Source organism: Channa argus, chromosome 9 (assembly GCF_033026475.1).
Source record: "Channa argus isolate prfri chromosome 9, Channa argus male v1.0, whole genome shotgun sequence".
In the NCBI taxonomy this organism is placed as follows: domain Eukaryota; kingdom Metazoa; phylum Chordata; class Actinopteri; order Anabantiformes; family Channidae; genus Channa; species Channa argus.
The window spans coordinates 7,680,577-7,707,383 of NC_090205.1; the positions used below are offsets into that span (position 1 = coordinate 7,680,577).

Below are 26,807 nucleotides of genomic sequence, written 5' to 3' on the forward strand. Positions count from 1 at the left end.
ATACTGGTTTTATTTATTAAGTTAAAAAAGTAACACATTTTGTATTGGAAAGTTACAAAATAAGTGAAATAAATGTGAGGATTTGCCCAAATTATGAACAATAGATTAAGTGTAGCCAGAGACTTTTTTGTTTGACCACCTTAATTATTCACTGGTACAAAAAACTATTGCAATATGCAAGGAATGTTTTAAAAGCTATAAAGCATCACGGCAACGCATAGGATGCATCTGAAGGATAAAGTGATTCAGGCACAAATAACATACTTACACCTAAACTTAAAATTACTCTTGTTAAATGAAATAAAATTGAAAACTTACAACTGAACCTGTGCTGAGGACACTGTCCATGCTCTGATTTTACTCAAACTCAGCCAGTCCTCTCAGCACCAGTGGCAGATGGACCAACTCTCCATCATCGTTGTGCAGCAGCACTGTCAGCTCTGGTTCTCGTGCCTGAACACACCAGAAGAAAACACTTAGGCTGTGAAACACTGGCTGAACAGAAGTCGTGTCACGTTCTGACAAAACCAAGAGATGGTGTCATTAGTACAGTGATTATGCAGGAGCTTTGACTTCTTTTATCACTCTCTGCATCTAGTAATTCTACCTATTGGCACTATGTAGTGTATGTAGAAATAAAATGCTGATTCTAAGGAGTTGTCCGTGTTAAGTCTAAATCATTTACTTTATATAACCTAGCACATATTTTTTTTTTTTTTTTTTTTTTTTTTTAGGTTTTTAGAAATACAAAACAAATGTAGAAAAAGGAAACAGAATACAAAAAAAAAAAAACTAGTAAAAATACTTAAGGTTCCAAGTCTAAATTTGTTATGTCTAAGACTGTAAGTCCATTCCACAATTTCTTTGTCTGTCTGTTACCACAACAGAGGCTGTGATGTTGCTGTGCAACAAATCAATCATGTCCACTGCGGCCTTCACACTCCACGCTGGGCTGTAGGGCAGCACGTTTTCCTGTGTGGTAAAACTTGGAGGCTTGAAACCAGCAACTCTCACTTTGAGTACTTGCGTTGGAAACTGCAGCAGCTCAGCTGGAATCTGACGCAGCCTGACGAAAGTGACAGAAGCTCTCAGTATATGCACGGGGACAACATTACTAATTACTGAGTGCAGTTAACGTTTCTACATAGAAACCAAACGTACTGTAAATTTAAAAAAGATCGAAGATTTTGTTAATTTTAATTAAGTTCAAACTGATTGTGGACCTTAAATTCCTGATTTACAGAGCAAAATACAGAGGAGCAAGGAAGCATAATGAACAATAAAGTAGCTTTGCATTTGATTAGGTGTATGGGAATTTTAGATCAGCTCCAGTCTATTATTTGAATAAAACTAATTCTGCTGTTAAGTTCATACTTGCTAGGAGGCAAAATATCATCAGAGCCAAAGTCGACATGTTGAACCAAAATCATGACCGGTTCCACACTGGTGAACTTGATCAGCTTGGCCCGGTAGTACTTCCCATCACTGTACTCTGCAAGACACGGACTGCCTGGAAACCACAAGCAGACATTCGTTCTGTATTACTGAACTCTACAAAAGGTGACCGACTTGATCTGATAAAAGTAGAAACTACTCAGATTTTAAATACATTCATGTACTTCCCCTTCTGAATATTTTCTCTTACATCGTGCTTCTTAATATGTTTCTGTACTTTTGAAAGTTTACAGCAGGTATTTGACTGGCAGTGATCACAGTAATGTTACCAGGAGAAAAGTTCGTAAGTTGAGACAGAGTGTTGGTGTTGATTCTGGCCAGAGCCTCATCCAGATTCTCTCCATCCACCTCTACGTCTCCTGTTCCCTCCGAAGGCCACAGGAACAACTGCAGGACAAACCTTTATCCCTTAGTTTCAGTATAAAGTAATTTGTTGTAGGTTTAAACATCATTTGAGCAACTGATTTACAGTAGGAAACTCTCTACATTGAGAACAATATACTTTACAAACGTGGCCATTTCTTTTAGGATAAACAAATACCTGATACCACTGCATGCACATGAGAACTTTTTAGAATAAAGTCTTCTCTGTGGGTAGTAGTTACCTCGTTGGGGGTCCACAGGTGTTTTACCCTGACCTGAAACTTCTCTCCCTGCTGTGGCAGGCTTGGACAGATAAAGGGTCCCAGCATAAGCTCCTCTGGGCCCCTCAGACCCTAGAAACACAAACGAGAAATGGAAAATCCCCCCACTCGCATGTTGAAGCCTGTTTATGTCAACATGGTTATGAAATAATTTGCATAAGAATATACACTGCTTATAGCAAGCACATTTATTGTAATTTGATCAGTTCACTGTGACCAGATAGATTAATTGGGTACTTTAGTTTTTTAAATTGGTGAGAAGAAAGTTGTAGCTGTTCTTCTGGATCCTCAGTCCATACCTCTGTGTCGATGTCCCAGTCATCAAGGAGGAGTGCAGAAGATGTCACTGAGTCGCCCTGAAGACAAACAGATAGATAAAGCAGAGTAAATTATGATGACGCTGCTTCGTCTTAGGAAGCAATGCAGCAGAAGTCAACACACAGGAACCTCCAGTACGGCGCCGGTTTGGTCCATGGAGCCGTGTTCGTGGTGACACAGGATCCTGCTGAGGCTCAGGCCATCCAGGAAGAACTCAACTGTGAGAGGCCCCCTCGAGTCAGTCGGGAGCTCCTACAACAAACAAGCACCAGTGATCACTAACTAAACCAACAGAGCAACTATTTTTATTATCAATTTAGTTGCCAATTACTGGTTAATCATCTAGTTTAGAAAATGTGAATGTAACAATTTCTGAAAACAGTGATGTTTTAAAACCTTGCCAAATCAATTCTCATAGATACTTAATTTATGATCGTATAAACCAAGAACAGCAGAAAATTAGGTGATTTAAAAAAAAAAAAAAGCAAAAATACAAGTTACTGAATGTAGTTTTACCAAAACTTGCATGTCCACACAACGATTCAGCAACAGCTCCCTCATCAAGGCAACTGCATCTCTCTGCCATTTACCACCAACCTGAAGACAGAAAAACAAATGAAGAAAAAACATAAAAAATACGTTATGTGGGCTTACTACAAATCCGTAACCTCATTTAATAAAATCCCCTCTTGAAACCCACATCTGTTTGAAGACTTTCCATCAGACACTTGTCAGTTTAGGAAGGCGTTAGAAAGAAAGGACAGCTGGTTCTGCACATTTAGCGTCACACATTCAGTTAACCATTTGTAAGTATGCAGGTGTACTGTAGCTTGTGATAGATCACACAGTAGATGGATTTTCAATACATCCACCTTAAAAAAAAAACTGAGCTTTGCATAAAACATGCTCATATTAATAACTTCTATTAACCTATGGACTAATGTCCATGGTGGACAAAAGTTTGTATATAGCAACACACAAACTCTTACAGGGTTGATGCCATGCAGCTGGCAGGGCACACAGAGCTGTGGAACATCCTCACACAGCAGCATTGGGTACACATGGACCACTGGGATGTTCTCAATCAGCCCGTAGTCCACATATTGTACCTGTTGACAAACACACACACACACACACAAAAACATCATGTATTACACCATCAGCAAAGAAAACCTTTAAACCAAACTCTGTAACCTAGTTAGATATTATCATATTTACACATCTAAAAAGCATGTGAACATCCATGTTCATTTAAGTGGTGTTGATACAAATCCAAATTGCCAAGGATTTTGTTAAATGTTAGTGTTTAGGGTATCAAATGTGTTCAACTGCAGCCTGTACAGAGTGTAGGACAGTTGTTGTAGCCAGTGTAATGGCTGTTTGTGTTCTCTGGATCAACTTGTTGAATTAAATTACAATTAAGTGATATTTCCCATCCTGTCCATGTGTGTCAGGCTGTCATGTACCTTTTTTACCAGCTCAAAAAAAGAACACGTTGTGCATGTTGACGCCATGGTTATTGGGACGTGTTTTTTCAACAGTAGGCAAGGTGCAGCTAATTTTGATTTGTTACAATAAGCCACTTAAAACTGTCTTTAATTTCCACACCACATAGTGTTAAGTCTACAAAAACAAGATGCATTTATGCAAACCTCAGGTTCATGTGCTGTTGTTGGAGCCCTCAGTTAAAGAAAAAACAGAGTAAAAACTCATTATCCCAAGCAAAACAGCATCGTTGTTTGTTTGTTTTTTTTGGTCTGTTAAATTTGCTGTACTTTGTTAGTATTACAGTTCAACCAATTTCTTTGTGTGCAAGGGTTTGTTTCCGTTTTACAGACCTTAACGTGTCCTCCCAGCACCTCCAGCAGCTGTCCTCTATACCACAGCATGTCAGGTCCAATGACAGCACAGCCCAGGACTGACTTCCATGTGTAGGGCTTCTGTCTGGGCAGTGACTTCATGCTCTGCTGAATTCTCTCCCTGAGCTGTTCCAGCTGACACTCTAACACACAAACCATTTATTTAGATCCTGGTTTCAACTGCCATTTTTCCTTCTTAATTGAAATACCAGAATTAACATAATTAAAAAAGTAAATGCAACTTATTTGTTGATCTTAACAATGTATGCACCAGTATTTTTGAATTACATTTGCAGTGAGATCCCTTCCATCTCACCTTTTATTTGGCTGTTTTTCTGACAAATATGGTAGACCTCAAAATATAATTATTGCTTTTATTTTACACATACATAAGTACCTCTTCTGCATTTTATTTTTACTTTCCAAACAGCTGTTATTCAAAGTACAACTACTGTGAGTATATGATGCACAACTTAAGTGACATTTCTGTTTCTATAATAAAAGATGCTTCATTCAGGGCTTGACATCAACTGCTTCGCTTACTAGCCACACAGCAATTTCACTGGCCACAATATGATTTGACTGTCGTGTTAACATTTGCTTGATTTCACTAAATTTAAACCCCTTTTAGAAATAAATGTCTACTGCACACACTTAATACAAAATTAAACAAGATAAAAACTACAGGTCAATATCAAATACTTCCCACTGAATATCCTACAGTCCTGCAGTATTTTCTTTGGCGGATCATATACCAGCCCTTCTGTGCTCCCTGCGAGTTGTAGGATCACATTGCAATTAGTTTATTATTTCAGATGGCTTTTGAGAGGACTACAAATTTTAAAAAATATTTAAGCTGTAGATTAATCCGACGTAAAACACATGCCAAATCAAACATGCGAATCGTGACAAAGACTTCCATACCGGATCGGTCGGGGCCCGGGTTAACAACGACCGCCACCGGTGCTGTTGACCTACAGGGTACCGGTGGAAATTGGACTACTGTTGGTCGAAGACGAAGAAGAAGAGGAGGAAGGTGTGTTCGTAGGCAGAGAGAGAAGAGGAAAGCTAAGAATGTAGGACTGACAGTAGGGACTTTGAATGTTGGTACTATGACAGGGAAGGCTAGGGAGTTGATCGACGAGATGCAGAGAAGGAAGGTGGACATACTGTGTGTCCAGGAGACCAGGTGGAAAGGTAGCAAGGCTAGAAGCTTAGGAGCAGGGTTCAAGTTGTTTTACCATGGGTCAGATAGGAAGAGAAATGGAGTAGGAGTTATATTGAAAGAGGATTTTGTGAGGAATGTTCTAGAGGTGAAAAGAGTATCAGACAGGTTGATGAGTCTGAAGCTGGAAGTTGAAGGGGTGATGTTCAATGTTGTGAGTGGTTATGCCCCACAGGTAGGATGTGAGTTAGAAGAGAAGGAGAAATTCTGGAGTGAGTTAGATGAAATGATGCAGAGCATCCCCAGAGGTGAGAGAGTTGTCATTGGTGCAGATTTCAATGGGCATGTAGGTGAAGGGAACAGAGGTGATGAGACTGTTATGGGCAGGTTTGGTGTTCAGGACAGGAACGCAGAAGGTCAGATGGTGGTTGACTTTGCAAAGAGGATGGAAATGGCTGTAGTAAACACTTTCTTTCAGAAGAGGCAGGAACATAGGGTGACGTACAAGAGCGGAGGGAGAAGCACTCAGGTAGACTACATCTTGTGTAGACGTTGTAATCTGAAAGAGATCAGTGACTGTAAAGCATTGGTAGGGGAGAGTGTAGCCAGACAACACAGGATGGTGGTGTGTAAAATGATGCTGGTGGTGAGGAAGATAAGGAGGACTAAGGCAGAGCAGAGGACAAAGTGGTGGAAATTGAAAAAGGAAGAATGTCGTTTAGTTTTCAGGGAGGAGCTGAGACAGACTCTAGGTGGTTTGGAGGTGCTTCCAGATGACTGGACTACTACAGCTAATTTGATCAGGGAGACAGGTAGGAGGGTACTAGGTGTGTCATCTGGAAAGAAGAAAGCGGACAAGGAGACTTGGTGGTGGAACGAGGAAGTTCAGGAGTGTATACAAAGAAAGAGGTTAGCTAAGAAGAAGTGGGACACTGAGAGGACTGAAGAGAGTAGACAGGAGTACAGGGAGATGCAGCGTAAGGTGAAGATAGAGGTGGCAAAGGCCAAACAAAGAGCATATGAGGACTTGTATGCTAGGTTGGACACTAAAGAGGGAGAGGTGGATTTGTACAGGTTGGCCAGACAAAGAGATAGAGATGGAAAGGATGTGCAGCAGGTTAGGGTGATTAAAGATAAGGATGGAAATGTATTGACAGGTGCCAGGAGTGTGATGGGAAGATGGAAGGAGAACTTTGAAGAGTTGATGAATGAGGAAAATGAAAGGGAACGAAGAGTAGAAGAGGTGACTGTTGTGGAGCAGGAAGTAGCAAAGATTATTAAGAGTGAAGTGAGGAGGACGTTGAAGAGGATGAAGAGTGGAAAGGCAGTTGGTCCTGATGACATACCTGTGGAGGTATTGAAGTGTCTAGGAGAGGTGGCAGTAGAGTTTCTGACTAATTTGTTTAACAAGATCTTGGAGAGTGAGAAGATGCCCGAGGACTGGAGGAGAAGTGTACTGGTGCCCATTTTTAAGAACAAGGGAGATGTGCAGAACTGTGGCAACTACAGAGGAATAAAGCTGATGAGTCACACAATAAAGTTGCGGGAAAGAGTAGTGGAAGCTCGGCTAAGGGCAGAGGTGAGTATTTGTGAGCAGCAATATGGTTTCATGCCTAGAAAGAGTACAACAGATGCAGTATTTGCTTTGAGGACGCTGATGGAGAAGTACAGAGAGGGTCATAGGGAGTTGCATTGTGTCTCCGTAGATTTAGAAAAAGCGTATGACAGGGTGCCGAGAGAGGAGCTGTGGTATTGTATGAGGACGTCTGGAGTGGCAGAGAAGTATGTTAGAGTGGTGCAGGACATGGATGAGAGCTGTAAGACAGTGGTGAGGTGCTGTAGGTGTGACAGAGGAGTTCAAGGTGGAGGTGGGTCTGCATCAAGGATCGGCTTTGAGCCCCTTCTTGTTTGCTCTGGTGATGGACAGACTGACAGATGAGGTTAGACAAGAATCTCCCTGGACTATGATGTTTGCAGATGACATTGTTATTTGTAGTGAGAGCAGGGAGCAGGTGGAGGAAAATCTAGAGAGGTGGAGGTCTGCTCTGGAAAACAGAGGAATGAAGCTTAGCCGCAGCAAGACAGAATACATGTGTGTCAATGAGAGGGACCCAGGTGGAATGGTGAGGTTACAGGGAGCAGAGGTGAAGAAGGTGCAGGACTTTAAGTATTTAGGGTCAACGGTTCAGAGCAACGGTGAGTGTGGAAAAGAGGTGAAGAGGCGAGTGCAGGCAGGTTGGAACGGGTGGAGAAAAGTGTCAGGTGTGTTGTGTGATAAAAGAGTATCAGCGAGAATGAAAGGAAAGGTGTTCAAGACGGTGGTGAGACCAGCAATGTTGTTCGGCTTAGAGACAGTGGCACTGAAGAAAAGACAGGAGGCAGAGCTGGAGGTAGCAGAGCTTAAGATGTTGAGGTTCTCCTTGGGAGTGACGAGGATGGACAGGATCAGGAATGAGGACATCAGAGGGACAGATCATGTTAGATGTTTTGGAGATAAAGTCAGAGAGGCCAGATTGAGGTGGTTTGGACAAGTTCAGAGGAGAAACTGTGAATATATCGGTAGAAGGATGCTGAGGTTGGAGCTGCCAGGCAGGAGGTCTAGAGGAAGACCAAAGAGGAGATTTATGGATGTAGTGAGGGAGGACATGAAGTTAGTTGGTGTGAGTGAAGAGGATGCAGAGGATAGAGTTAGATGGAGGCACATGATTCGCTGTGGCGACCCCTGAAAGGGAGCAGCCGAAAGGAAAAGAAGAAGAAGACTGGATGAGCATGATTGCACACTTACTTCACAATCTATCAAAACTTAAATTATGGCTAAACGGTTGGCGTAACGTACAGACCGTTGTTTTAACTTTTTCAGAACAATTACCTCACTATGTTAATACATACATAGACAGTGGTTGGAGACCACAGGCAGAGCTGAAAATAGTTTTTTTCTGAATGTTTAGGAGTGTTGAGTGAAACAATTGTTATTGTCATTTTACTCAGAAAGTTTAAATTGGATGTAACTTAACAGTAATAAACAGATGTCGAGCTAAGGTAGACTCTGTCTCTTCTCCTTGAGGGCTGCTGCTGCCCCACTGTGTGTGTGGAGGCCCCACCCTCTGTTAGACAAAGAGAAGAAAGCAAAAGAAAAACTGCTTTCTTTGCCTGTTCTGTGCACCTGCACTGTGTGTCCTTGTGTAAATGAGACCGTCGTCTCCAATGGCAGAAACACTTATCTGGATGTGACCAAGGCAGGGCAACTCAGGGGGATGGTACAATCGAGTCTTCACCTGTAGGTCGACACACCAATCAGAAATATGAATTACAGCAACTTGGGCACTTTTAAACAGTGCACACATTATTGAACTAACAAGTACAACACACCACTTCCAAATCCAAATCTAAAACAATCAGCCAATCTGATATAGAGACTTTTGTTGTATTTATATGAAATTAATTTGTTAAAAAAGATTCCTTAACCAGAGAGTGTTTGTGTGTGTGGGAGTGCATGATCACCTTCTCAACAGACATAATAGTGCGAGGAGCTGGTTTTGGAGGAATGGGAGTGGGATAGCTGAAGGTGGGATGGGAAATGAGGGACGGTGCAGGATAAGGAGCGTTTTTTGTTTCGCCATCAGAACCAATCATTTGGGTCTTGCTCACTGAAGACTGTGCATCTGTTTCTTTGGGTTTCTGAATGACAGCACCACTGTAGGAAAAACAAACATCTAATATTAGACAAACATTGACCTAAAATACAAACTGAATATCAGCAAATGATGACTACCTGCTATTAAAACCACCCATACTGTAAATGATAATCTTGTGAATACTGAAATAGTAAATATAATAGTAGTAAAAAAAAAAAAAAAACTATTACGATAGTCAAAAGCAAGTACAGCACATTAAATATATTAAATATATTTTTTGTGTACATTGAGCTTTGGCCTCCCGTGCCAAATCCGTTCCTTTCATTGAATCGTGGCCTTTCCTAGTTTGAAAACCAAGCCAGTGACAACTCTTAGCGGTGGATCGTTTAACTGTTGCAACAGCTACTAGTACTAGTGCTTAATAGTCAGGAAGTTGCAATATAATTGACTGTTTTTGTTGAATTGAAAAAGAAAAGGTTGGTTTCAATATTAAATATTTATCAAAATCACAAAAAAACACAAATGCATGATATATGCACAGACCTTGATTTTCTTTCCCTTAGGGCAAGGCCTTCACTGGCAAGAAAGTCTGCAATGCTAACAAACTGTCCTATTTTGTTGGCGCAGAAAAGAATGACAGGTACTGGACGCTCATCTGTCCATTCCTGAAAAATACCAGAGGAGAGAAACACCCACTGAAACTAGTTCACTACAACAGCAAAGAAATAAAAGGTAAAAATGGGAGAAACACAAAATAAGGTGATGTAAATAATCCAAAACAAAAACAGGTATAAAATATCTAAAGCAAGCGATCAGGTTTACAAAATGTCAAATACTTAATATACAGTATGTGAAAAAGTCAGATAAGAAACAGAAGAAAGAAACCAGGTGGTAAAGAGAGGAGAGGAAAACCTTGATGGTCACAACAGCTGAGGCTCCAGTCAGGTAGTTGGAGAATAAGTCGCAGGCTGTAGAAGTCCAGGTGGATTGGCCTCCTGCTGGCCTGATAGAGAAGAGAGCAGTGAAGAGAAGTCATGGAGAGACAAAGGGCCCTTATCTACAACAAAATATAGGAGACAGTTTAGAAGCTGTCACACTAAAGCAGAGTAAAGGGCACAAGTATGAAAACTGCACAACCAGTGTAAAGAATGTTAACTTCTTAAAATCTTTTATTCCATATTAAACTACATTAATATGCATACATTACAGCTGTGGGAAAATATATTTAAATAACTTTCTTCTGAGATGATGAGAATAGTTAAGACACAGGATGAAGGATAATGACAAACAGTATGTTATTAGTACTCGATGGCATAAATAAATGCAGTGTAAGACGATGCTTGTGTGTAACCTGATATCAGTCAGAGTGCACTCCAGAGCCAGAGAACCCGTCAAGGAAGATGGCAGTGGCCGCAGGTTGCTGACATGGAGCTTTACCTGGTTGCCATGGTCACAGCACATCACCTTAGATCAGCAAGCACAAAGAGACAAGAAAGTCAATAAAGATTGAAGTGTTAAGGTTAGAATAAAATTTTAAGGTAAGATTTAAACTAAATCCTCTCAATTGTGAAATGTACATACCTGTAAATCAGTTTGTACTATGACTAACAATAATGCATTATGCAAATCATAATACTCTGACTCAAGAAGTTTGATTCACTCTCTCTACTTTCAGTGAGCACCTCTGCAATATTGCTGGATGTAACATCAGAGCAGATCCGCCCCCGCTGCCAAATCCCATTAATGTGAGCAGCGCAGTACATGTCGTCTTTCCATACCACATCTTTGGGCTCTGTAAGTGCACACTCCTGTTTCACCAGCTCGCATATCCTGAACAAACGTAAACAAAGCAAGATATGATCATAAAGGTATACACGCAACAATGTATGTCCAGTCGAACCTCTCCTTGGGGATTATTGTAGCTAGTTAATGAACAAATGATAGTACTGCTGTAGGATGCTCATTGCTGAAATGACACCTCCCAGTGGCACAAAATCTGCCACTGTTTACTTGTGACAGTGTCTGTTGGTCAACACACCTTTTAGTTCTATTTTAACAAGATACAGCATCAATAAGCACAAAACATTCAGCAAAATGTGAAGCTACTCCATGAATATGCCTCTTGCACCATAGATAATTAGCCACATTCACAGTATAAATTTGACTGAAAGCTGCATAACTGTAAAAGTTGTTAAAGGATGCTTGAAGAGCCTTCAGAAAGCTGATGTCACATCAATATGACAAAACCGAGTGAACACTTCACAGCACAGTGGATCCATGTAATCACTGCTGCATGAAGTTATTAATGAAGTTTGTAAACAGGGGTAAGACAGCATCAAATGAAAAATAAAATGACCTGGTTCACCCGAAATTAGATTGTGGACATTTTTATGTCTGTTTTTATGAAATTAATATCCAGAGGTCAGTGCTGCTATTGGGGCTGGGCAACACAAATGAAGGCCATCAGTTATTTTTCACTTGCTCAATCAGGCAACTGCATGACACTAGAGTTTACTTGCAGCAGGCAAGTGTTAACGTATCTACCGATTATTTCTTGATTATTTCAAATAATATAATTTCACATTATCATATAATGTTTGTCAAACAAAGAGTAAAATGCTCAAATTACTTGTTTTTGCTTTGTAGCACAAATTTAAATTCAGTCCACAATATCACAGAAAGAATCTTTACATTTTGGAAGCTCAAACTAGTTTCACATTAGTTTTACATTAGTCAGAATTTTAAACTGGCAGAAAATAATATTTTTAGTGCAGTAAAACTGCCCACCTTTTGAGATGGCAGTCATACTGGGTGAGCTGTACATAGAAGCTGCTCGGTGAGTTGACGTGGCTGACCCTGACTTTCAAGTCATTAAGTTGAACAGGGGGCTTCAGCTGAGGCCGTAGCTCCTCATACTGCTGTCTGGGAATCTTTTGGTCTGGAGAATGGGCTGTATTGAGCTCAAGTGGAGGGTCCCATATAGCAGAATCTTCATCAGTGGTACTGACACACTTGGACTGAAGTCTGCATAAGGGAAGAAGGAATTGGAGAAGACAGATTAAACTAAAAAGAACTGAAAAGCAGGCATTGCTTGATACTATATATTTTTTAAATGTCCCAACAGGGAGCCTCTGCAGATTACATCAGATATTTCTTATCTTTTTTTTCTAACTACTAAGCTAAATAAATAACCTGTTTAACTTAAATAACTTATTGTGGCTTCTATTAATTCACAGAAATACAACGTGCAGAACACACTTCAGACAAGTTTCACCTCTCTTTAAAGCAGGCCAGCTCCTCCTTGACCAGCAGCTCAGCTATGTCTACCAGTGGCCCATCAAGGCCACTTTCAAAAAGTTTGACGGGCAGAGGCTCAGTCTTTGGGACCTTTCCTGGAGAAGCACAAAAATAAAATAAAATAAAATACAAAGCAGGAACACAAAAATAAAAAGTAACACAAAAACAGTACCTGTAGCTACAATAGTGACCAGTTTCTGGTGAGCCAGGCTGATGAATCTGTTAGTGCAAGCATCACTCCAGGTCTCCCCATCCAAAGGGATGAGATCTGACAAACAGCAGTGGATTGCCTAGATAGCAAAAGATATATTTTGCAGTTGTACATGTTATTTGGAAAATATCAACATTTGTGGGACTATTTTAACAGCAAGTCACCCTAGAAATTAATTTCAAAGTGTGTGAATTAATTGCAGCCATTCTTAGTGCCAACAAATGGGTATTTTAAAAAACAACCAGTGTACAGCATACAACATCTAAACCAATCAAACAAATGTTGTGCTCTCACCATGGATGGAAGGGCAAAGAACTCATCCTTTATCTTCCTCAAATCACTGACTGACAAGATATTCTTATTGCCAAAGTCCATATACTGGACCTCTACTTTTCTGCCTCCTGGATGACCTACAGACCCACACACACCATTTTAGTTTAAGTCTCTGTAACCAAAAATTAAACTATGGGAAAGTATTGCAGGATATAAAACTGAAGGGATTAAAAAAAATCTAAGGTCATGACACAGCAGTTGAATTGCTACATTACACTAATAATACGCACAGGTAAAAGGGACCTCCACTCACCTATGACCTGCGCTCTGTACCACAAGTTTTCGTAGCGGGCAACACAAGCCTGTCCTATCACAGGGCAGTAGATATTGAAGTCCTCTTCTCCACAGACATTTGCTGCATTGTAACAGTCCTGGAGTTTTGCTGAGAGCAACAGAGACTCCATGTTGTCAACCTGGTTTGCAAGAAAAGAAAGTGTGGCGGTATAGAAAAAGTAAAAAGAAGATTAAGAAAAAATAAGAAAAGGAATTAGTTAAAGTCTCATCCCTTTTTGAACATATTGTATAAAAAATCCATGCGTGCTTATTTAATAGCACATTTTGTACCAGCTGAATAAAGAAGTCAGATGGGTTGTTTATGTGGGACACCACAGCATTGAGCTCTCTGTTGGTGTCAGGATACACAGGAGGGTAATAGAGCAGAGGTCTCCTGCCCAGTGTCACTGGAGAATAAAACCTATTTAAAAAGCTCAGACTAAGTTAGGTCACTTCACAAAATATGAATCTGACAGTGATTCCAATTCATCAGTTATAGCAAATAAACACCACTTGTCAGAATATTTTCTTGTAACTTGCACATATGTACCTGGCCACTTCGATGAAAACAAGGTACTCTCTGACAGAGATGGGCACATCACTGGATTGGTCCATGGGAGCTTTTTTCAGGTCCACCAATAAGGAGTCTCTGTCCTGACCCAGAAGCCACATCTCCACGGCTGAAGTGCCGACCACACTGCGGAATTCAAATTGTGCCTCTTTACTCCAACCTTTTGTCTAAAGAAACAAAAAAATACACAGACTTTTAGGGCTGGGCATCATTAACAAAATGTAATACTTGTACTTAAACTTTGACTTTAATACTGGTTCCTGTCCTTTTATCCAGTCTAGTTTCAGTTTTATTCAAATGTTGTCGGACTTTGATGAAAAAAACGAGCAGACATCACTCCACGTGATTATGTCTCTTTTGTGCCTCTCTGTGCTCTTACAAAAAGTTGGTTTGTTTTTAACAGCTTATCTAACAAATCTACACACTGTGATAAAATCATTCAACATATTCACTGTTCAATTAATGTAAAGCATGTAAACATGATGAGGTCATTGACAGCAGTGGGAGGTGGTTGTTGTAGTTTAACAGCTGCCCCCACCTTTTATCTTTCAAAATTAATTACAACATTACAACGTTATGAACACGAGCCAGCACCGGAGACAGGTCGCTCGTTCTCTGGCAGAAAGATCCGCATGAAAACACTGCGTCAGTCCTGGGATGACAAACATCTTTGAGCCTCAAAGACCCAGACCTTGGGAAAACCCAGACCCACACCGGGTCTTGCACTTTAGCGGGGCAGTAGACTGAGATCAGCTCTGATCTCATGGGGGGCGTAATTTATAGACTGAGATTGGATAAAATGATAAACTCAAACTTAGTGCATGTTCAGGTCAGACTTGCAGTTTTAAAGGCCAACATGTCAACCGTGATCACTTCAGGAGAAGAGAGAGGCGCTTTTAAGTAAATTCTAATATTAAACTATAAGAAAAATAACTGCACCAATATTTTTGTTACAGTGTACAGAATTTTCACCGCAAGCATCTGTGTCATTTTTCCAACACTGGTGATCTGTACACCCTACAGGAGAGGCGAGCTGGTGAAAGTGCTGGCATGTCTGTAGGTAAATGTATTGATTGATTCATTCAAGGGTAGGTTATAATCCAAGTATCAAATGTTTCCCACAAAATGAATTGCAGTTTAGATGCTTATGAACCTTTTAGGAGACAGGATGACTAAACACGTATGAAACAGGGATGTAATCTCATCACAACCCACGTTAAAGAGACAGAGACACAATCTATAGGGTGATGTCCATCACATCATCTGACAAACTTAACATAGAGTGATGACAGCAGCTCTGTGATAGATGAGATTTAAAACTAGTTTTCACCAAGAAGTTGTTAATGCATCCACAGACAGTAGGTTTTAGTACTGGACTGTGGACGAGACCAACACTGGGACAAACTGCAGGTTATATTTAATGAGCCTTTTTATTGAATAAACACCGTACCACCAGTAGGGTACCGCAGACATACCGCCCACAAAAACCATGATACTTTCAAGGGCTACATCTGTATATCATCGACTTACTGTAACCTGGAACATTTACATTTACATTTAGTCATTTAACAGACGCTTTTATCCAAAGCGACTTACAAGTGAGGTACAAGGCAAGGAAAAGCCTGGGTAAAAAATAGAGAAGATGCCCAAATGCGTATGTGTGTAAATACATTAGTTATCAGATATTCTTGCTGCTCTACAAATAATATTATTAAAATATAAATTCATTCTAGTCTGTTCCTGAATTTATGTGGTTTGCTCAAGGCAAATTTAGCTTTATTATTTTTATTGTATCATTATGTGAATTATATATAATAAAACACTCAGTATCCATCAAATGTTAAAGTTGAGCATAAGTGTCTTATTTTAATAATGTGTTTTTAAATGATGCAAAAGGGGAGAAAGAAAAAAAACACACTATCATTATAAACAATAAAAGGTGTGTTGGCACATATAACAGAATATCAATAACTTGTTTAAAACCAGACTTTGTAACAGTAAATCTCAGTGGTCTTACCAGATCATATGGGACGAGGTCCTTCAGGGAACATCTAATAGCCTGAGGAGTGAAGTGGCACAATTCCACTTTTACTGCGTCGCCCACTTTTCTCAGGTGTTTGTTCACAGCTTTCAGTAAAGAGTCAGTGGTCCCAACCTCACTGGAAAGGGTATCAGAGAGTGGAGGATGTAATAACTGTTAAAACATTTTACTGGAACATTAGGAAAACAAAGTTAAAATGGAACATTTATGATGCACACACTTTATTTATGTGGAACTTCTCAGATCAAATGGATACAAAAACTCAGTCTAAGAAACAGAATGCCTTTAAACTGAGGTTATATTTAGCTGCTCAAATATTATATTTTACGTTAATATTTTAACAAAATAACAGGGATAACAAAAGAACTGCAAGACTTGGGTCCAAAGGTCCAAATTAGGCAAAATTTATAAATGACTGCTGTGAAAATTACCAATAACAAAATGGCAAAACTTTGAAGGCTGTTGCTGGTTTTCATGCAAATGCAGCCCTATTGTAGCAGTAAGGATCTAATGCTGGACAGTAGACATAAGGAAATAACATTATTTTCTGCCTAAATTCTATAGAGGCTGTGGTTAAATATATCCTTACAACAAATGATTACTGTGCCTTTCCGAGCTGTGAGACTCCATTTTCAACCCATGGGAAATACCTGTCTATAGTGATGCTTTTGGTCAGGCCATAGTCAAGGCAGAAGAATCGGACACTGGCCAGCTGGGTGACAGGGCAGGCTTTTACACTCTCCACACAGCCACTCTTCAAGACTTGAACCACATTAGCCCGGCACCAAACATTTTCCTTCCACATCACAAAAATCATGGAGCCTGAAGGTTACACATTACAAGAATGTTTCACCCTACCCCATATAATATATATATTTGTTTTGTTGAGGTAAAATACATGAGAGCACAGAGATCAACTACTGTACCAATCTTTATAGGTGCAAAATAAAATGGAATAAACTCGGTCCAAATTGTTTAACATCACTTAAGTAAAAATCACATAAACCATCAAGAGTAACATTAACTTTCACCAATGGATTAAATACATTTAAACTTAATGTTTAAAACCTTTTTAAAAAAAAAAAAAAAAAAACACAGACACACACACCAGTCTCCACGGTGTCATTAGAGGTGAAGAGACAAATATCTTTAGAGCAATGATGGTTGATTTTCTTAGACAGGATCTCACTTTCCCTCTTCTCCATCATGTACTGGACGTAGAAGTGACTTGGATTCACAATGTGGGTCACCACCACCCATTGGGTGACTAGGAATTGAGGAAGAAAGAAAAGCCAAATAAGCAAAACTGTGTCACAAGGACAAATAAAGAAATGATAAATGGTTACTACCTAAATAGGATTTTTCTACTTTATTGGTACCCAAACCACTTTACACTGTTCTCATTTACCCATATAACTTGTAATAACACGCACACTTAAGGCCGAATTATCTTACTCAATACACGTAAATGTCAACGCAGACCTACGCTCGGATACGTTTCATTTATACTTGCACACTAGACGTAGGTATCCACAAGGCTGTATAATTAACAAACCTAAATTTGCTAAAAATGAAACAATCCCGAAACAGAAATTAAATTTTCAGTAAAGATCACAAAATTACAGTAAGTGTATGAAGCCTCTGGAGTTTCCTTCTTCCCCCCCCTTGTCATTACTCAAATAAGGCCAAATTGTATTTAGACATAGGGAACTACAATGACCTGTCCTTTGGTGTAACTGCATAAACCTATGAATATTTTAAGCGATAACAGCAGTGGTCTTTTTAAAGACCAAATGGTAACTTGGAAAACTGTTTTTATTAACCAAATAGTTTGCGTCCCATGTGAAGTATGTTATGCCATCAAACCCAGGCTTTTCTTATAAGTTTTATTTTCCTTTTTGGAAACAAAATGTCATGACTTCAAATACACATCTCAAAACACAGTGGAAACAAAATGAATACACTAAAGACTAAATAAAGCAGCAGTACAACAATACAACATATTAAACAACATATGTAAATATTATTTAAAGTCAGAGCGAACAACTGGACAGGTATGAAAGGTTACGTTTGTTGTTCTACTTTTCTGTTCTTCTTTTCAGGTCTTTTCCCATTTAGATCCAGACTCCGGACATTGTCCAATTAGCTTGGTCAAAGCACGTCCCCACACGACACGTTGAGCTTTTGGAGGTGTGCACGATGGGGCCTCTGCAACCTACGGTTACCCATAATTCCCTTCTCGGCATAGATCTGCGTCAACATTTACGTGTATAAATCAGCTTTGCACATTTATGAGGGAGCTGTTATGTAGCGGGCCTGTAGGCACTGGAAGCAATTTATTTGGGGTTCAGTGTTTTCTCAAGGAAAGACTTCAAATACTCCAACACGTCACAGCAAAAGCTGTGAGTCATACCAATAAGATCTGAGATTGGTGGACAACTGGGCCAATGTGGATGGCACGGAAAACTTTGCTTCACTGACAAGTGGAAGAAAGAAATGAAGCAGGGCAGGAGAAGAGGAAGCATAAGGAAAAAGAAGGAAGAGAACATACTTTTCTACTTGTTTGTCACACAGTTTTTCTCCCTACCATTTCTCTTACTGGCCAAAAGCTGATTTTTCTTTCTTCTTTGGACTCTCCATTTGTCATTTGCAAGCTCTGGCCCAGTGGGTGGGACAGCTGGATGAGCCACAAAGCATATAATGTAAATATATTAGTGCTCATATTCTGCTTCGAAGTAAATTAATGCTATGATTAAATCTCATGTTATTTAGAGAAATGAAATGGACCCATATTTCAAAACCACACACCTTGCTCTTGTACCTCGTCTAAAAGCTCCTCAATGATTACATCTGGAGCTCCGTGGTCTGAGCCTGAGCTGTGAAGAGAAAGATTGGACCTGCAAGGAGGAGAGGAGCCTCGTGTCGATAGACGAGGAGAGGAGCCATTTGATGATGGACTATTAGTTCCTGTACTCTCATGGCCCCGTTTTGGTGGGGTGGGGGACATGTTGCTATTTGGTGGGTCAAAGTTACTGTTCCTTTGCTCTTCACATCGCCTTTGGATGCCTTGCTGGTTGACTGGTGGAGTCAAGCTAAAATATAACCGAAAATAAACTTTGTTTCATAACAAAGATGCCACAAATCAAAAGCTATAGAAATGAAATCCTAACAAAAAAGTTGCTAAATTAAAAACAAAATATATCTAATCCTATTGGTAAAATGTATATACAATAATTACAATTACACACACTGTGCTGCATACATCGAACAAAATGTATCTATAAATACTATACAAGAAGATAAGGACTTACTCCTTTGGACTGTTGTTGTCCATCTTCAAAGACATAGTCACATTCTGGTTCAAAACCACCAACTGGAAAACATATCTAGGGCACAAAATATCAACTCAATCTAAATCACATGCAGCACTGAAGTTACACTAAGACAGGGAAGTTACACTAAGACAGGGAACAAACAGAAATACAAGTATTTCAAATGTGTATTTAATGATATTTCAATTAATTTTGTTTTTTTAACAACTTTGCAAGAACAACAAGAACACTATGCTGTATAAAATATTATACTATTAATACTAAAATATTGTATTGTTAATTTTGGTCATGCACACACTGGACAGAATAGAATGTTTGATGTATATCATTGCAAAAAATAAAAATAAAAATTGGGTTTAGAGTGACAGACCTTATCCCAGAGTCCATTGTGATACAATTCATGTTAAAGGACAAATTATCCACAGGAGCTTGCAAAGTCTCCAAAACCTACAGCCCACAAAAAAAATAAAAAAACAACAACAAAAAAATAAATAAATAAAAATCAGCAATCAGTGAAAGATTACATGCATTTAGTTGAAGTTTTACAGTATCCAATCTCGCTGTATCTGATAGGGATCATTTGAACTGCAGAGAATCTGAATTAAATTCTAAATGTGATTATTGAATTCATATCCTTTTGTAACGCTTATAAAACATTTTCAGGTAGATTTTGAGGAATTAAAACATCTATTAAAGAAATAGCTATTCTACACGTTTTTGCCTTTGCTACGATGGAGAATGGTGGTTACTCAAGTATGTACCATAAGTATTTATCATTCAGTAAATATAAATAAAGTGGACTGGAGATTTTTGTAAGCAGGATACAATTATTACCTAAAGGCAAACTATACTCATTGGTAGAGGAGGAAGGCTGAGTCAAGTCACTCATCATTCAAACCATCAACAGGGTAATGTCTACATTAGGATGTCTACTTTATCCTAATTACATTGAAGTCTTTTACATTGCTCAACAAAATAAAAATTTCACTTTATATCATTTATATAGTGAAATATACAGTAATACAGTTACACTTATTCACTACAAATTCAATGACTAAAATAAAATAAATATAAATATAAAAATTCTTTAGTACCCCAGAATCAGCATACGCATTTTTTAGATCATAGAGAAAATAATTTTCAGCACTATGTATATGATTTATAGTCCTGACTCTCATACATGTTTACCTAAAAAAATACTGCTCCAAAATATAGCCACATGTAAGAAAAATTTGTATTGATTTAGGAAAAATTTACATGCTACCATAAAGTTTTAATGAGTAGTGGAAGAAAGTTAATTTCAGTGCAGTGAACTCAAATGGCCTCCATACACACCAGATTACAATCCAACTGAACACATTTTGGATGTGGTAGAACAGGAGAGTCAAATCCTGTCACATCTGCAGCCAATGTATGATCCCATCATGTCAATATGGACCATATTCTCTAAGCAATGTTTCCCGCACCCTCTTGAATCTATGCTATGAGGAATTAACGCAGTTCTAAAGGTAAAGCGGGGTCCAGCCTGGTACTAGCAAGGTGTACTTAGTAAAGTGGTCAGTGAGTGTATCTATCTATGAATAGAATTTCACACCTTATCTAGGGTGCAGTACTGCCCCAAAACTGGGATCCGGCGTACTTCTTTGGCCATCTGCATAGCAATCTTAAGGGCCTTCAATCTCTCCTCAACGCGGCACAATTCTGCTTTGCTGGTGGAGAAGGGGGCCTCAAGTTTTGCCAGCCGACTCAACTGCACATCCCTCCTGTTGAAACAGTAATCAAGATGAACGTCACTCTATTTAAATGGTTTACGGTCTGTACTAATATAGCGCTTTTCTACCTGGTACTTAAAGCGCTTTACGCTGCTTCTCATTCACACACACACACACACACACACACACACACACACAGGGAATCTGCTGTGCAGCTGGCCAACACCAACCGCGAGCCACTAAGTTGGGGTTCAGTGCTCAAGGACAATTCGACATGTGACCGGAGGAGCCGGGGATCGAACCAACAACTGGGGGGGATTGGTGGACGACCACTCTAGCTCCTGCGCCACAGTTGCCCCAAAAGCACCTGATATACAAGGCGGTCTTCCTACCAAGTACTAACCAGTGCTGGCTCAGTTTGTCTTTCAAGATCTGAAGATATTGGGTGCTTTCAGAGTGGTGTGGCCTTAAGCCTAGGTTTAGAAAACCTAGAAATTACTCTGATACTAGCCAATGTTTGAAAACAGAATAAACTATAAAGAAACAAGACCTGTGTCCAATTTTTCTTCACTTTTCATTTTCAGAAGTTTGCACTTAAGTTAAAAAAGAAAATCAATGAATCTGCAATTAAATATGCAATAAAGAGTTTGTACCCCTTTTATTATTTAAGAAAATGAGTTTATATTCATACCATACCATTTATGGGTAGCATTTACAGCCTTGACTGCAACCTGCTTGACCTCCATCTCCAGCCGAGCTCTTTCCCTCTCCCCCTGTTCTGCCAGACCAGTTGACAGAGTCTATATAGAAAAAAATATATATATTTATATAGATACATAGAGAGCCAGAGTCCTCTAGCCTGCACATATATATACATATATATACATATATATACATATATATATATATATATATATATATATATACATACATACATACATACATACATACATACATATATATATATATATATATATATATATATATATATATATATATATATATATATATATTTCTTACATGTAAAATTTGTATTCAAGGAAAAAATGTATACAATCACGTTCTAGTCTACAACCCCAATTCCAAAGAAAGTTGGGAAGATATGTAAAATGTAAATAAAGCAGAACGCACTGATTTGTAAATCCGTCCCATCCCATCACAATAGAACATAAACAACATATCAGATGTTGAAACTGAAAACATTTACCATTTCATGGAATATATTAGCTCGGGTAACAAGTCAGTAACATGACTGGGTATAAAAGGAGCATTTCAGAGAGGCAGAGACTCTTGAATGTAGGGATGGGCAGAGGTTGACCAATCTGCATCTAAAAAATTTGGAACAATTTCAGACAAATGTTTCTCAACCTAAAATTGCAAAGATCCCACCATCTACAATATATAATTACAAAACATTTAGAGAATCAGAATTTATTTCTGTGCGCAAGGGACAAGGAAGGTCTAAACTTTGAGCCCTCAAGCAGCACTGCATTAAAAACAAGCATGATTTTCTACTGGACATCACTGCATGGGCTCAGGAACACTTCCAGAAATCAGTCTGTGAACACAATTTGCTGTGCAATCCACAAATGTTAGTTAAAGCCTTATCATGCAAAGAAGAAGCCATATGTAAACAGGATCTAGAAAGACCACGGTGTTCTGTGGGCCAAAGCTCATTTAAAATAGCTAGTAAAGAAATAGCTTACACATCTGGGAAAGGCACCATCAATTCAGAAAAGTACATACAAGTATTTGAGCAACATATGCTCCCATCTAGATAACATCTGTTTTTCGGAAGACCTGGCGTATTTCAGCAAGACAATGCTAAACCACATACTGCATCCATCACAACAGAATAGCTTCATAGGAGAAGAGGCTGAACTCCTTGTTTCTGTTCTATTGTGAATAATATACAAGTTGATAATATTTGCAAATCATTGTGTTCTGTTTTTATTCATGTTTTATACATTTTGCTAACTTCTTTAGAATTGGGGTGGCAATTTTTCCTGGATCTAGTGCAGCCTTCACCTCATGGATGTTCTCCAGCATGGCAAGATTTTCAGCAGCCCGGACTAATGCTTCATCCAACACCTTCTCAATCTTCTCAACATCACCCGTCTGAATAAAACAAACTGAATTATGACCATTTTAGTACACTCTGACCCCTTTTCCCATTTTTGTTCATTTACACAACTTGCCATTTTCATTAGTAACTTGACACTTAACAATGTACTTTAATGTCACATAACATACCACACCAAATCTATGTCTTAATTTAATCTGAATGCACATATTATAAAATGTATTTATATACACTAAACTTAAGTTAGAGGCTAATCAACACACTTGATCCCCTTTGTTTGGATTACCCAAACATACTTGCATCATATCCTCGGTATCCTCATCTTTGGATAGTGATAATTTGGCTCTTCTGCGATTCTTTGTCCTGTCCCACCGGTGGCTTTGAGACACAACATTAGAAAATTAAAAGGAACCTTCTATTTTTAAAACAATCTATTACACAATATGATTACACAAAAAGGCGTGATTTTAGTTGACATTTCTAGCTGATTTTTACCTTTTTATCCTTCTCATCTTGGCAGTGTAGATGAGACCAACAATTCTGCTATCTTCCTGCAAGCCATCCACCCCACCTTCAGGAAGTGTTGACTCAACCTGGGCAAATGGATCTTTGTTTTTAATGGCCATCCTACATCTTGAACATTGCACAATTTGCTAATCTGACAGCCACTTTTAAATTTTCCTGGGAAATTTATAAATAGCTAGGAAGTTAACAATGGAGGAAATATATTTAAGCTTAGTCTGTTAAACTAATGTGCATACTCATTATTCAGTTACAAGATAATCAGACTGATAGAACAGTCTAATTAGTAGTGTTGTTTCAACTACAATCCCAAAACTGGAAAAAACACCATGCAGATTGAGTTTGAACACGTTGTGGACAAGATCAATTACCAGACCATGATCATTTGGGCACTAAAAACATTTGAGAACAATAAGTTTCTATATCTATTTGATTAGGGTTCCAATCTACTTGCACAAATACCATTGTATTATTTCTAATTAAATTCAGTCAAAAATGTATATACAACTATCAACAACTGATCTTTTTCAGGATCAGTTCTACTTCTATTTGTGCTCCGGTCTGTTTTTTTGTCCCTCCAGCGTGTGTGTGTGAGCAAAAGAGAGAAAGACTCACCTTCTAAAAAACAAAACAAAACAACTAGTTAAGACTGCCGTGCTGTAGAAAAACCATGTCAGAAGCTAGCCCCTCACAATCTGTGGATTGCTAGCCAGTCAAATCCAAGCTCTGGAAGTATTTCAGACTCCACAAACACAGTGAGGAGATTCTTAAATAAAACATCAGCAGTATTAAAAGCATGCAGCAGCAGCATCAATTTACCCCCAATAATTTTTTGTCCTTTCCGTTTATCCTGTGAGTTCAGGGTCACCACAGCAGATCATTTGTCCGCATGTTGATTTGGCAATTTTTTTGCCGGATGCCCTTCCAGACACAACCCTCCCCAATTTCTACCAGGAATGACACCAGCACAGCATGGTAATGGGCTGTTCAGAGTCTTGCCCAGAGACACATCGACATCGGGGGGAGAAAAAAACCAAACAAGCTATATCTCAGCACTGTGGGCAGGATCACCCATGGATCGCTGTTACTGCTGTAAAGGTGGAGCTGATTTAAATACTTTAAATACGGAAAGGTGAAGAATCCATAATCAAAATAAATCCATAATATTTAGACTCTGTATCTGAAAAATGACTAAAGCTGTCAAATAAATACAAGGGTGTAAACAGCACAGTATTTTCCTAGAAAATAGATAACTACTACAACTATTTCCAAAGAAGATAGTTAACTGTTCACTTGTGTGAATGTACTTAGAACCAACATTGTTAAAAGCAAATACTTTAATGTGTCGTTTGAACTGAAGTTAATTAAAATTGATATCAGCTAAATTGAATAAGCACTACTCTGAATTACACTGTATTGTAATATTACATAATTACCTGAATCAATATTTATCAAATAACTTCCCTATGTTTTAAGTCATGTATGGAATTGGTTTCAGAGAGATCCAAACAAGCAAGTTTACCTCACACTCTGGACATTTAATGATGCAGTCACACTGAATAGACCGCAGACAAGATGTACAGTAGATGTGGCCACACAAAAGTACACGAGGGGTGTTGCCACTGACTTCATCCTCTGAAAAACAAAAATCCCAATTAAAGAAAATAGGAATAATGCACTGTCAGTGTAAACAATGATAAATGAGATTGTTAAAAGAAAAGATAATGATAAAAAAACATATAAACATACATATTGTGAATTAACCCCAACTACACTGATTGGCATTTGACTCACATACAGTATTTCATCAATACTACAATTTTTGACTGGTAATTTTATATTTCAATTTACCAAACGAGTTTTAATTAGAGCTGGGTGATTTAGAATTTAATTAATAACACTCTTTGATGTACAATCTCACCATTATGATTCTAGTAATACCTGCAAAAAATACAAACTTATTTTATATTCATAAAACAATGACCTGGCATCAGTGAGAGTAAGGTGCCTTTTGAATGATGCATAATAAAATACATACAAGCCAGGCGTATTATACTATCTTTATATACATCTAAATCAAACGGAGCCTTGTGAGTCAATAGAGGCAATTTTAACAGGTAAAGAAAGTACATCTTACTTAAAACAACATGCTAATCTATTTGGATGTTTCATTGTAATAGAGAACAAAAAGCAAATGGTCCCTTACTTCATGCACCAATAGAAACAGATACCTGCTGTTTTGTGTTTTGTATCATAGTAAAATACCACACTTCATAGTGACCTTTTAACAAGTCACAAGATTTTCAGCCACCTGGTCAAAATGTGAAGTTATGATGAACTTTGCAAACAGGTGTAGAACAGCAAATGTAATGGAAAACAAAATGACCCAGTCTCCGGTTCGCCTGCAATTGAGAGATAACGGAAACTTTAAGTGGACAAGCATTGATATTAAACCCAGAGAAGCTGAAATCGAAAACACACTTGGATAAGCCTCATAAGGTGAAAGTCGTTATTTCTATTGAGATTTGTTGTCTGAACCAATGACATATACACTGACAGGAAGAAATCCCAAAGTCCGCATTGAAAAAAGAAAATAAAATAAACAATAAACATAACAAGATTTGACTGTCCTTGACTTTAGCTCCGTTTTTCCTTTCAATTGTTGGCTCCTTCTAGATTTTTAAAAGCACTGACTTCACACTTGCTGCATTGAATTATGAATTTATTATTGAATTGAATTTAGGCCGTAACTTCTTACACAACATATCCGTTGGGGATTGAGGTACCAATTAAAGTTCTTGAGTAATAGCCTCACTACACGTCTGAACAACAGACGATCTATAACTTGCCACCGTCGACTTGTTTTAAATTTTTTATATCATTTTAACAGATTAACCGACTAACTAACGGTTACACAACAAATTTGTCAATAGACTTTGTGTCATTTTAAAATAACTAGCTTTGCTGCAGCTTTGGCGCGTCATTGGCTAATTTAGCACGCAAGAAAATCAAGGTTAATGCTAGCTTGAATCCTAAAAGTCACCACTTTGAAAAAAAAAGAAAACTTTTAAAAAAGTAAAAACATAAAATGTACTAATTTAGTTTTGAAATTAACAATACGATTATAATATATAAATATGTATATAGTGCACATTCAAACACACACCAGTTTGCTATAACTTTAGCTAACGTTAATAGACGCTTGCTAGCTAGCTAGCAGATCAAGCTAGTTGATTTCGTTTCACATAAAACATGGTAATTGTGACGCATGGGTTTATAAATATCCTACCGGGCAACGTGAAAACCTCTCCGCATAAGTTGCAAATGACAGCACTGGAACTGTCATCTCTTTCCAT

General features: G+C 38.5%; 1 protein-coding gene across 1 annotated transcript; it reads right to left on the reverse strand.

Annotated features, from left to right (window-relative positions):
- Positions 1–218: 218 nt before the first annotated feature.
- rnf17 (ring finger protein 17) lies at positions 219–26,807 on the reverse strand. Its single transcript, XM_067516870.1, has 37 exons — positions 26,741–26,807; positions 24,974–25,086; positions 23,425–23,522; positions 23,226–23,307; positions 22,875–22,964; positions 21,543–21,646; positions 20,729–20,897; positions 19,505–19,581; positions 19,114–19,188; positions 18,611–18,894; positions 18,390–18,479; positions 16,911–17,069; positions 16,453–16,624; positions 15,779–15,920; positions 13,741–13,928; positions 13,482–13,611; positions 13,171–13,330; positions 12,879–12,994; positions 12,546–12,663; positions 12,351–12,468; positions 11,864–12,100; positions 10,759–10,906; positions 10,428–10,540; positions 9,989–10,079; positions 9,620–9,741; positions 8,943–9,135; positions 8,603–8,716; positions 4,256–4,417; positions 3,407–3,526; positions 2,934–3,014; positions 2,556–2,669; positions 2,399–2,455; positions 2,061–2,171; positions 1,725–1,842; positions 1,375–1,510; positions 880–1,066; positions 219–453 (listed from the first exon to the last, which is right to left on the reverse strand). The coding sequence occupies exons 1-37, from the start codon at positions 26,805–26,807 to the stop codon at positions 358–360; spliced, it is 4,752 nt and encodes a 1,583-aa protein (XP_067372971.1). The 3' UTR covers positions 219–357.

Coding starts and splice junctions, on each gene's coding strand:
- rnf17 (XM_067516870.1), bottom strand. CDS start 26,807: ATGGAAAGAGATGACAGTTCCAGTGCTGTCATTTGCAACTTATGCGGA. Junction 10,907..11,863: donor TATGACTGCCATCTCAAAAG/GTGGGCAGTTTT, acceptor ACGTTTGTTCAG/GATATGCGAGCTGGTGAAAC. Junction 4,418..8,602: donor CAAGGACACACAGTGCAGGT/GCACAGAACAGG, acceptor TGTGTGTTAGAG/TGTCAGCTGGAACAGCTCAG.